This window comes from Rutilus rutilus, assembly GCF_951802725.1.
Source record: "Rutilus rutilus genome assembly, chromosome: 17".
In the NCBI taxonomy this organism is placed as follows: Eukaryota; Metazoa; Chordata; class Actinopteri; order Cypriniformes; family Leuciscidae; genus Rutilus; species Rutilus rutilus.
In genome coordinates, this window is record NC_140230.1 from 29,838,400 (window position 1) to 29,851,296 (window position 12,897).

General features: G+C 39.5%; 1 protein-coding gene across 8 annotated transcripts in view; it reads right to left on the reverse strand.

Annotated features, from left to right (window-relative positions):
• cspg5a (chondroitin sulfate proteoglycan 5a) overlaps positions 1-11,084 on the reverse strand; it is a 32,456-nt gene extending 21,372 nt beyond the window's left edge. For 2 of the 8 annotated variants that reach the window (XM_084384643.1, XM_084384639.1), the window contains exons 1-2: positions 10,527-10,983; positions 2,163-3,123 (exon numbers count right to left, since the gene is read on the reverse strand). In XM_084384643.1, the coding sequence (XP_084240769.1) occupies positions 2,163-3,123; positions 10,527-10,623 (1,058 nt within the window). In that variant the 5' untranslated portion in view covers positions 10,624-10,983. Of the gene's footprint in view, positions 1-2,162; positions 3,124-10,526 lie in introns of all 8 variants that reach the window. The other 6 variants (XM_084384640.1, XM_084384641.1, XM_084384645.1 and 3 more) reach the window with 6 other exon arrangements.
• Positions 11,085-12,897: the final 1,813 nt, after the last annotated feature.

Here is a 12,897-nt window from a genome sequence, read left to right on the forward strand (position 1 = left end):
CTTATTTTCAGCTTAAACATAATCCTCATGATGACCTCTTTATAGCGGTTACAGGTTACTCTTTATAGCGTTTGCTTGCATGGTAAATGTATTTGCAGTGATAGTGAAGTTAATAAACCCGCTGTTATTGTTATTCTTGCAAAATAGGACTTTTAAAAATGACTTTTCTAGTAAAAGATTTTAGGCATAATGCAAGACACATGAAAACAAACATAAACTTATGTGTCTAGAGTCTAGACTATTGTGCATGTTTCATGTTTGGTCACATGTTTGGGCAAAAACAGTTGTGCTCAAAATAATCTGGCAGCGAGAGGGAAGTTTCCTAATAAACTTTCCTCATAAAGAATCTGGGAAAACATGTGGTGCTTTCTGCTCCGCAGCACTCAGCCTGTCCTTATGCAAGTCCTTAGTTCCCCTTGTGACCAGATGTGCCATGAGGAAAGGCAAATCTTCTTGAGAGGTTCCCTCAATTTGTCCAGAGAAAATATTAAAATGAGTGTTTGCTCATGCATAAACTAGGGCGTTGTGGGCGGTTACCAGGGCATTTATATGTGGTTGCTATGCAGGGATGTGCAAAATTCAGAATGGATCCTGTGATGGATTTTTTAATTAATCAAAACTAACATTTATTTTTCTTGCAGGAACTACATTCATATGCTTTTGAATCTTAAATGTTTCCAAACCCTTTGGTCGAAAACTTGTGACTTTGAGTGTGTGAGTGTATATATAACAAATAGGAGAAATGAAACTAGACAGATGTCTAGGTTTGAAAACTTGTGATTAACAATGAAGTAATCAAGAAAACAGAGTTTGCTTCTACCTAGTAACAGAAGGGTTTGCCTATGAAGAACCGATCAAATTGTAGAGAAATTATGTAATGTATCATGATTTTTCCCATGCTCCTATTCTATAAACACTGTTGTTTTCTTTTTGCTGGTGGGATTCTCTCTGAGATTTGTCTGAGATCCTCCGGAAGTGAGTAAAGCATATTCGAAGGCATTGTCTGAAGTCTGTCGGTTATTATTGCTGTGCAGCAAGTTAGTTAGTGGAACAAGTTAGTTAGCAAAACACTAGAGATCTTACTCCTATTTCCAAGTGATAGTGTGGAGCCGGTTAAGAAAACTAGAGACCTTATTCCCAAGTGATAGTGTTCGAACGGAACGAGACGTCGTTCGACTCTTTGTGAGACTCTTAGGCGGGGTTAGATTGCGGTCAGGTAACTATAATTCTTAGGCATTTTATGTGGTCAGAATAGCTACACTATTCACGAGCAGTCAGAGGTAAACTCAACTGAGTATAATATTTTCAGGTGTCAGGGACACTCAGTTCAACCTATTTCAGGTGCGTAGTAGTTAAAAAACTAGCTGAATTTTTTTCCCATTCCAATTCTGTATCCCATTCGTTACGTCAGGATTTGAATTGGAATTTAAAAGACAATCTCAATTCATTTCTGAATGGCAAACAGCCATGTTGCTAAGGTGCTCTGAATGTTTGCTGTGAAGTTGCAAGGGTGTTTTGGATGATTGCTAAGTGTTTTCTTACTGGCCCAAGTCAGAATGAATGAATGAATGAATGGAGGCATTTATATAGCGCTTTCATATGTACTACTGTACACCCAAAGCGCTTTACAATCATATCAGGGGATCTCTCCTCAACCACCCCCAGTGTGCAGCATCCACTTGGATGATGCGACGGCAGCCACAGTACAACGGCGCCAGTGCACTCACCACACACCAGCTATAGGTGGAGAGGAGAGAGAGTGATAAAGCCAATTCAATGTAAGGGGATTATTAGAAGGCCATGATTGGTTAGGGCCAAAGGGTGGAATGTGGCCAGGACACCGGGGTTACACCCCTACTCGAAAAATGCCATGAGATTTTTAATGACCACAGAGAGTCAGGACCTCGGTTTTACGTCTCTTCCGAAGGACGGCCGAAGAAGAGCCGACCCTCAAGTACTCTGGTCGCTAGATATGGTCACACCTTTGATGTAAGCCTATTGGATTTTGTCATCTGTTTCAACATCCACTAAGCAAAAATTGCCAGTCTAATCACCTAGAAAAGTAATAGCACACCTGTCCTAAACAAACCAAACAATAAGTATGAGCTAAATTAATTGTGATTCTTGTCTTAGTGAATAACCTGGTTCTTCTAAACGCTTACCTGCAGAGCATTTGAGTTCCTTCCAGGACGTAGCACTGGCCCCCATTGAAGCAGTAGTTGGGCTGCAGATCACATGGGGACTTGCAGGTTCCATTGGTGCGGACAAAGCCCTGCCGACAGTCTGAGCCATTAACTGAGTCGATCACACCAGGGGGAGCACGGGGTTCTTCTTCCACAGTGGCTCCTTTGGGAAACATGAAACCAGGGTTGGGGGGCAATTGAGGAGGAAAGCGTTTGGAAGGAGGGGTAGTGGAGACGTCATCATCGTAAGACTCAGAAGTGCTGCTGTTGGGGTAATCGTCGATAGTGGGAGTCACATCGTCGATGGTGGGAGTCACACTGTCGTCGTAGGGCGTCATGTAGTCGTAGTTGTCAGGCATGGCCCAGGAGGTGGGGTCACGGCCCTGAAGCTCGTGCGGTGACAGAGACGATGGGTCTAGGTTCTTGCGGTGGGAGCTAGAGTCGAAGAAATCTACAGTGACGTCAGATGGGGAGGGTGGATGAGTTGGGGACGGGGTCATGGGAGATGTCTCAAGGTCAAGGTCAAACACAGTGGTCTTCATGTCTACTTTAGCATCCTGCCAGGGTGGTTGTGTAGGCACTTGCTGCCTCACTTCCTCTCCCACTTCCTGTTCCTCTTCCTCCAAGGTATTAACAGGCTCATGGGGAAGCAAGTATTCAATCTCAGCAGAGTCGGGGCTGATGTCTGGACTTGCCAAAGTGGTTGTGGTACCCTCACTGGAAGTTGGAGTTCCCGGAGTTGGCGAGAAGACTTCATTCTGCATGCCACTGCCTACATCTTCATCTCTGAGCTTTCGTCCAGTGGGAGTCAGGTCTGGGATGCTGGGCAAGCTGGTGAACTGTGACACCTCCTCTATCTTCTCCTCCTCACCCTTAGTCGACAAGGAGGTCACATTAACAGCACTATCAGCCTCAGTTTCATTTCCCACCACAGAGTTACCTATTGAAAAGAGCAGATTAAGGTTAGGAGGAATGAAAAACCTTACATTCATCCAAACAATAAAGCCACTTGTATTTAACTCTTTCCTTATTTCCTTCTCAGTGGTAGGTCTCCCAATATCTTTTAAAAAGCTTCTTTAGCAAGCCTTGAGATTAGGTGTAATTATTTTACTAATGTACATGGTTCTCAAAGGCAGGATTAGGGATTAGGGGTCGAGACTTGAATCATAGGGGCTCCCAGCGGAGTAACAATTAGCTAAAAAGAAACAGCACCTTTGACCACCAGAAAAGCCCATAAATTCTTTTGTCATCTATCTATCAGGTCTAATCCAACAACACAATTTCATTAAAGTTAACACAGTGTTCATAATCAATTTTACAGCCATAATGTGAATAGGATATTCAATGAGAGGGGAAAAAAAAGTAAAACCAAATATACTTGTATTCATAATACAATCAATTAAAACAAGTCTAAATATCTTGTACAGTGTTGCTTCTAAAGTAAATGTATCTTAAGGATTTTTACATATTTTCACTGGAAACAAGTAGTCATTTTTTGCAGATATGAAGGTTTACATTTCTTTCCATGAAAAAAATCAAACAAATCTTTCACAATATGAACAGAAACACTACAAGCATGGATTCTCACAAAGAATTTGTAAAACACTTCTATAGAAGTTGAACACGAACAAAGATACTTGTGTATTGAAAGCTCAAAAATATGTGTTGCGGCTTCCACTACACAGGAAATTGTGTGCATTTCTGGAATGGCAATAACATTTTTTGTGAACAAGTATATGGACTCAGTCAACAGTGTGCTTAATAACAGTGGATTTGTGATCCTGCTTTCCTGTAGCACAGCGCAAAAGTCTAAGCAAACTTACATGACAGTCTCTCTTTCTTGAAGACCGTTGTTTCCAAAGATGACTGTTTTGCATTGATTTTCCAGTGCTATTATCTGACCGCTCTATTGATGAGTTTATAACTTCTGTATTGCCAGGGCATTTTTGTTCCAGGAACATCTGTGTTTTTTTAAACACATGAAGAACTAAACTGAGTAGAATATAGTCGGAGACATAACATGTGACAGTGGAGACTAAGATCTTTGGCACAGAGATGCTCCCTCAGTAAAAGGTTCCCAAAAATGGCCAGATGTGCTTGGTCTGGATTTTATTAGAGAGTGTGAATCACTAATGTAGGATTTATGTGACAAATCTGACGGAGATGAATCAGATACAGCTCCTTTGTGGTAACATTAGACATTAGCGAATCTAGAAATGAGTATTTCGATCTCTGTATTCGTGCAGGATTAACATGCCTTTCAAACACAGATGTCAAATCAGTCATTGAAGCATAAACACCACACACAACAAAACAAAGAGGGTGAGGAGGTCATCGAGTGCTGTTTACAAGACATCAGCAACTTTGACTCCAAACAACCAGCACAAACACTTTAAAACTTTGTCCATTTAGTTTTCTGTAGATTGAGCAGAAAAGAAACATGTGAAATCAGATATTTAGACACCTCTTCACCAAGGCTGCATCTTTCTGATGCCAAACTTTTGAATGGTGAAAGTGCAAAATAACATTGTGCACAGTCAGTCCTAAAGATTTGTGCGAATGACTAAAGGTACAAATATCAAAGCTCTCTGTGGACAAATATCTTTAGCTTCTGATACACAAAAAAGAATCCTATGTTTATTTTAAGACAAATATAGTTTTAAATATGATGACTAATACAGGAAGACATCATCAGTCTGACCAGATAGAAACCAGATGTGTGGTTAAAACTCATGATCTCCACATTTAAAGTGTTTTGGACCATTAACATGGCCAATGCCAAGTCATAAAGCTCTCATTTGAGTAGCATAATCATATTTGCATTTTAGTGCATCTGCTAAACAGTATTATGGTGTTCCAGTGTGACTCGTGTAGAGAGCAGCCAGTGATGAAACTAGAGATAGAAAACCAAACTCTGGTGTGGAAGGTCTGAATTTAATAAGTGCGAACAGTTAATGCACAGCGTCCTTCAACCGTTAGCAGACGTGTCATGGATACTTGCCGGTAACCTAATAAGGAGCAGGATTTTCACATTCACTTTCATGTATCTCCTTTTCTTCTAGCAGAATACGCCAAGTCAGTCAGTCAGTCAGTCAAGGCTATTTGTTCTGTAAAAAAAAACGTTTGACACTTGCTGGAATGCTGGTTTTGCAGATTGTGTGGGTTAAATAGCCAGATTTGGGTCAGATCTTTACAGCCACGGCATTATCAAAGATCTCCTGCCATAATGCGTCTCCCAGACGGGATGCACTACAGAAGCGAGGAACCGGGGGCCCCAGGCAAAGCGGACACAAAAGGGTCCTTGTGTTTCCCCTTTTCTCTCAGATGGTCAAATCTTGTTACATAATACTGAGTTACCCCCTTTTCTCTCAGGCACCCCAATGCAGCTCAAAGGGGAGGAGGTATTTGGGGTTTGGCGCTTGTTGTTTGGTGGCCAGGTTCGGAGGAATGATGGCCACGGGTCTTGGTTGCATGACTTTGGAGAGATGCCAAGCTCTTTGTTTGTGCAGCACTGCAGACAGTGAAGGGAGGACAGCGAAGAGCCCCGACAGTTCGTCTGTACCTCAGATGGGTTTCTGATGGCAGACTGCCTGAGCAAGAACTGTGGGAGGTACATCTCAGAAGCCATGGACCCAACAGCTTCATTTAACGTTTTTCTGTCATCTATAGGTCTAGTGTAACATTGTGATTTCTTTGAGGTCAGCATTAAATGTTGACTTTTATTGCAGTTTACAACCAATATAACTTCCATACGAGCAAGACAGGATATTCAAAGAGAAAAAAAATCTAGTTTCGTCCATCATGAATTGATTGGATCATGAAAAGAGGTGGTTGGAAGGAGGGACCTGGATATTAACTATAAAAAAAAAATAAAAAAATAAAAAAAGGTTTCTTTGGCATGACATGAAACATTTACAATAAGATTCGGAATGTGTATTACGAAGTTTCTAAAGTTCACCAAGGCTATGTATTTGATCAAGGATGCAGTAAAACAGTAATATTGTGAAATAGTATTACGAGTTAAAATAACTGTCTTCTATGTTAATATATTTTAAAATGTCTTTTATTTCTGAGATTTCAGCAACCATTACTCCAGTCATCAGTGTCACATGACCTTTCATAAATCATTCTAATATGCTGATTTGGTGCTTAATAAACATTTATTATTATTATTATCAATATCAATATTGATTTTTGCAAAAACAAAGAAATATATTTTCAGGATTCTGTTGCTAGCATGATTTAGCATGTTGCTAGCATGATTTAACGTGTTGCTAACATGATTTAACATGTGGCTAACATGATTTAGCATGTTGCTAACATTATTAAGCATATTGCTAACATGATTTACCAGGTAGCTATCATGATTTAACACATTGCCAAGATGTTGCTAACATGATTTAACACATTGCTAGCATGATTTAACATGTTGCTAGCATGATTAGCATGTTGATAACATTATTTAACAGATTGCTAACAAAATTTAACACATTGCTAGCAGCATGTTGCAAGCGTGAATTAGCATGTTGCTAACATGATTTAACACATTTACCAGGTTGCTAACATGATTTAATACATTGCTAGTGAGATTTAACACATTGTTAGCATGTTGAAAGCATGAATTAGCATATAGGTTACATAATTTAGCATGTTGCTAAGATTATTTACCAGGTTTGCTGGTAAAGTTGGAAAAAATGGAAAGTTTTTCCTTTGCGTTTTGAACAGTTAACGGTTTTAACAGTTTTGCATACAGGCGTTGTCAAAACGATTCCTGTTCACACAGATCTGCGAAAACGCCTAAAAACGCTGTATTATACATGCCAGGCCAATAGTTGGCAATGTCACTTTTTAAAGAAACTACGCGCCTATAGACTAAACAAGTAATACGCATGCATATTACATCACCGTTTTCACAAATTCGTGTTTTTGAAGTTTATATGGAGATGTATAACAACGTTATCGTGATCATAATCATGTTCAAATACTTGTACTTTGAAACCCGTTTTCAAAAGTTCGCGTTTTCATTCCAACAAAACACGGTTTGTCCTGTAAACGGCCCCTAAAACAGCAGACCAAGCTAATGAATTTGTAAATAAAACATCAGTGTGACTGATCTGTGACAATAGAGACATGGAATGTTAATGATGAACACTGGCCTTAACCTCTGTGTCCCGCAGTACGTCCAGGAGCTGTTATCAAAAGTGATTGATTATCTGATGATCAATCACAGAATGAAGCCTTAATTCTTTTTAGTCTTTGTAAAGTTTTGGAGGCATACAGTGATTAAGTACATATATGAAATATATATAAAGAAGTATGCAGAGTAAATTGATGAAATGGAGTGGAAAACGTAGAGGGAAAACATTTAACTCTGTGTTGTTAACACAAAACTGCCTCCATCCAATAGGCTTTTGTGAAACGCCTTAGTATATGCAAAAAATAGGTGAATTTTGATTCCATCCCTCCATGGAATATTTTAACTTTACTAATTACGCAGGTATTAACAGTCAGATCTTTTGACCTTGAGACATAATCAGACAGCTACCACTGGACGTCTCTCCACCTCCCAATGCATAAATCTTTCCATTTCTGTACTCAACAGGTGGTTGGATGGAGGAGGGATGTGTTGCCATGGGAACCAGCTTGCCCTCGCTGTGCAGTGTGCAACGGCGGAGCTCGAATGTGCTGTGTGAAAAACCATCACAAATTTATAAGTCCACATCAACAATTTTAAGTAAAAGAAACACCTAGAAAAACAAATATGTGCTAAGTCTTTAGCTAAGTCTTCATTTTTCTACTTTGATAAGCTAATTAAATAAGCTAATGATCTGTTTCCATTACATGTATGAATTCACATGGTAGATGCATTAGAGGTGGGGTGATCAGTTTCTGATGAAACACAAAATGGCAGCAGTCCACATTGACAGCACTTCTTTATAATTCACTCCTGGTTGCTTTAAAGTAATTATAAAATAAAAAATAAAAAATTCAAGGCATTGAAGACCTAGTAAATGAATGCCTTCAAAAGAAGGGGGTGGAGAGATTGCTCAAACAAATCCATCCTTACTCTGAAAACCGACTGCACTGACTTTGTTGTGCAGCAAATGATTATGAATGAATGCAAATCTGATTAACCTCCCCTAAAACCATCTAAAATGTGTGAGCTGTTGTTTTCAAGTCCATTGCAACAGATCCAGGAGAAAAGAGACAGCCCATTTGCTTACAAATCCCTCCAGTTCATGTGCACAAATGTATCCACACATTTATGTCAAAACAAGACTTCCAAACGTGTTTTATCCCCACAGTGATTCCATAGAAGAACCATTTTGGGTTCAACAAAGAACCTTTCAGCAAACCGTTCTTAAAAGAACCTTTTTTTTCTTAGTGTGAAGATCCTTTTTCCACTATAAAGAACCCTTGAAAGGTTCCATGGAACCATCAATGCCAATAAAGGACCATTATTTTTTAAGAGTGTACTAAACTGCAACCTGTATCAGGTAGCTGTGTACATGACATCATATCCCTGGAACAAAGAACTGCAATCCTTGAAATACTCAGGATTGGATTGGACATGCATTGAAAATTACTAAAACTGCATGCCATGGCTCCTTTGGGAATATAGTAGCCTACATTCAGAATGGTGGATTGCATTTGTAGGGATTGGTAAATATGATGGCAGTGTCAGAGGAGTATCAGAGTATCTTGATATCCTTCTCATTTAAGGGTATTGAGATCAGAATCCTGCTTTAAGTGTTCATGACTTTGGACTGATGCACAGTAACAGGTGGCATAAATATAGATAAAACTGCTATTAATCATGCATGTGTCAATGTATGAAATTTTTTTTATTAGAATCATATTAAAATCAAGTCAAGATGAGGCGGGCAACACCTTTTTTCCCCCTAGCAGCAGCGGAGTCTCTCAGCACAGAAGATGGCAAGTGTGTCCAGTGGGCTCTTGTGAAAATAAAAAGGCGATTCAGCAAATACTGAAAGTGAATACATTATCAAATCAGTTACTGACACAAATCAAATTTTCACCGCACCAATAAAGACATAATGGATTTGAAAAGGCTGTCTATGATGGCCAATGGCACTCCTCTTCTACTCGAATGACCATTTTCTAGCAGGCAACAAAGAATACAAAAATTGCTTTTTAATTTCTAAAAATTCCTCGTTCACATGGAAGGGAGGAAGTGAATCAACAACTAAAATCAAAAGCAGGTCCATGCATGAAGCTAACAAAGGGCATGGCCACCGGTGACATCATTTTTACCTGACCACACTAACCGCCATCACAGTATAGCTTTAACAAAGGTGTACAGCTGATCTAGTGCAGTTTGGGGCATCGTCAAAAAAAAAAAAAAAATGATACAAGAAAGACCATATATTATAGATAAAGTCCTTCATTATTCATATTTCTATTAACAGATTCAAGAACACCAAGAAACCTTTTTTTTTTTTTTTCTCTCTGTCCTGTTGCTGGGCGACAAAATGCAGAAACTGAGCATCCAACTAGATGGACAATGGACCTTCTAAGCACCATTGCAGAATTATACATTAGACTTTATATTATTTAATGAAAAGACCCGCTTTTTTACATAAACACCGATCGCGTCAATGAGATCATCTCGCTCAGTGGTCTATCGGAATTTTAAACACACCACTGGTCGAAAAGTCGCTCCCATTGGGCTGGTCCTTCATCCTTCTCTGGCTGAACGACACAATCTCTTAAAATAACCCAAGTGACTGACCATTACAACTACAAAGACATACTTGTTCTGTGCGTAAAATCAAACTACACGGATAAACAGTGTGATTTGCTGCGGGAGATTGTCCGAGCATAAATGATTTGGTGCTCTAATCCTGCCTTTGTGCGCCTCCATCATTGCCATAGTGACAACAGCTGCTCAGTGGAGTAATCACAGCGCAGTAACTCTGCACTACTACTACTACTACTACGAATACCACTGCATAATATGGCCAGGAGGAAAAAGAAATGAGCAATTATAAGCAATTATGTAAGATCAATGGTCTGCAAATCACTTGCAGATGTTTTCTGTGGTGTCCTTCCTTTTAATGTGGGTTAATTAATGATGTGCATTTTGGACGAACCCCCAAATATCCCAGTTCGACATTTAACCTACATTTCCACGGCGCTGGTCCAGGCACATCAGCAGCAGCCGGCTCGCAGTCATGATTTACGCGCTGCAAAACCCAGCAGCGGCTGCACTACTGACCGACATTCTCATTTTGTGATGCTGTTCTGTCATGCCACCTCGTGTTTGAAGGCTATTGAGTCTTAACTATCAGCTGATTTAATATGCATGTCAAAAAAACTTACCATGTGCAAACAGCGGTGTCAAGAAGACAACCAGGAGGACAGAGAGCATCGGCACGCTCCAGCATCTCGAACACAACCTCATCTCCTTTCGGTACATGCTTGCGTGTAACTAAGAAATCTAGCAAATAAAAATTCTATACTCTCCTGGAAACCCAAAATGTTCAATTCGAGAGGTAAATCCTAGATGTGTTTCGTCCGATCTGTTATATCGTATCTCCTCTGCGCTTCTCCATGTCCACTTCTTTTGTGAGGTGTCTTCCCTGGTCGTATTTGTTTACTTCTATTTTTTTTTTTTTTTCTCAATGCGATGGAATTTGTTCCCTTATGGTCCCATTGCCACAGACCAAATGCAAGTCGGTGATCTTGCTGAGAACCGGACGGACGGACGGACGCTGGCCGAATCAATCGGTTCTGAAACCAAACCGACGCGCGTCCACTTGGAGAGATGCGATTCTACGCGTTCTCACAGTATGAGAGGGAAAATGATTTCGGCTCCCACTGTCTCCCCACCCCCTCTTCTCCCCAACCCCTCCCCAAGTTCTTACTCCTTTCAATAATGTTCAACTACTGACAGACACAAAAACAGCCCTCCATTGTAAGCTCGATTATTGCCTTGCTCATCCAATGGGTTTTTATCTTGGATAGTTGGAAACACTGATGTTTATAGATCGGTGGATGGAACTGATTTTGCTGCTTGTTGTCTTTCGTTTTCAAATATTCGCACATATGTTGAATATGTAGGCCATATATAATTGTTTATTTTGTATATTTTTTGTAAATTACATATAATAATATATTAATAATAATTTTTAATTTAATAATTTAAAATATTAAAGACTAAGCCATAAACAAATAAACAAATAAATAAATAAATAAAATATTTTACACGATGTGGATTTTACTGCTTGTGGCTTAGTTTTTCATATTCAAATATATGTTGAATATGAAAAAAGAAAAGAAATAATTGTACTTTCTGTAAATGACATAATAATAATAATGTTTTATATTATGCAAATGTTTGAATATCACTAGGCCAAAAAAAAAAAAAAAAAAAAAAACTGTTTAAATAAATACATTTATATGCTTTTAATATATTTTAAGGGGGCATCTTACCTCATCTTCTCTAAAATAAGCATATGTAAATGGTATGACCAATACAGATATGACCAATGGTTTAAACATGGGTGCCCTTTTAAATGCAGAAACCTGGAGATTTCAATAACGAATTTAAATCAGTGGATAAGAGGGCAGAGGAGATGCATGTGTTATTGAGGGCTGTGATATGGTCCAGATTGTTTACGGGTTGATGGTTTAAGGAGAGGAGAATGGAACAATAAAGCAGAGGAGGGGCGGGAGGCATGAGATACACTCCTCCGGCTGTGGTGATGAATGCATGAGGGCTGGAGGTGTCGGTGGGGGTCGGCAGCATTCTTACACACAGCGCCATTGAGAAACACAAGGGACCAGCAACAGGCGGTTCACCAATGCCTCTATGTGTGTGTGTTAATAGCGTTCACTTTGTCCAAGGTTGAAATTTCTCTCTTCTGGTGGGCAAAATAACTAATAATGCTATCAGGAAAAAGGGAAGAACATCACAAAATTCACTGCATCATAAAGAATCAATAAATCGACTGACTGTCCTTTAGTAACATATGGGACAAATGAACCATAATGCCTCTCACTTTACAATGTGAATTTAATCTAAACCTACTCGGCTATCACAAGTTTGATGAAGCTGAGGTATAGAGAAAAAAAAGCCTCAAAGAAAAAAGCTCTTCCGCAAGTTTCTTCCCACTGTACTAAAAGGGACATGAAAGCAATTCATTTCAGCAGGCAACATATTCAGATAGCAATTTTTGGTCAGTTACATCATTCATAAAGGAAAAGACTTTAAAATCAATGGAAAGTTTCACTGGGTGGCTTTTTTTTTTTTTTTTGCACTTCCCGAACCTACAGGGGTCATATACTGTAATACTACATAAATATTTCAAACAGGATATAGGATTTTCCTCTGGTCACTGAACAGTTATAGTATGGCATTACTGCAGTGAGTTTTTGCAATACTAATATAGAATAAACGGAGCAATTCCAAGAGGGTCCTCACACCATCGGTGCTTGGGCCCTAAATAGCAACACAAATACAAAATATATAGATACACACACAACACCATAAAAAAGAAAATCCCATAGAACTGATATTCTCCCACAGACTCATTAACCCTGTCTCTATGCCTCCTTCTCCCCCCCTACTGGTTCCCACACTGCTCTCCGAGTGCAAGATTTGGGTTAAGTGCCAACAGGCTCCGCTTCAAAGGGACTGTGGAAGCGAAGAGCTGGTGTACTGTGGCCTCCAACCAGCGCTCTTACAATA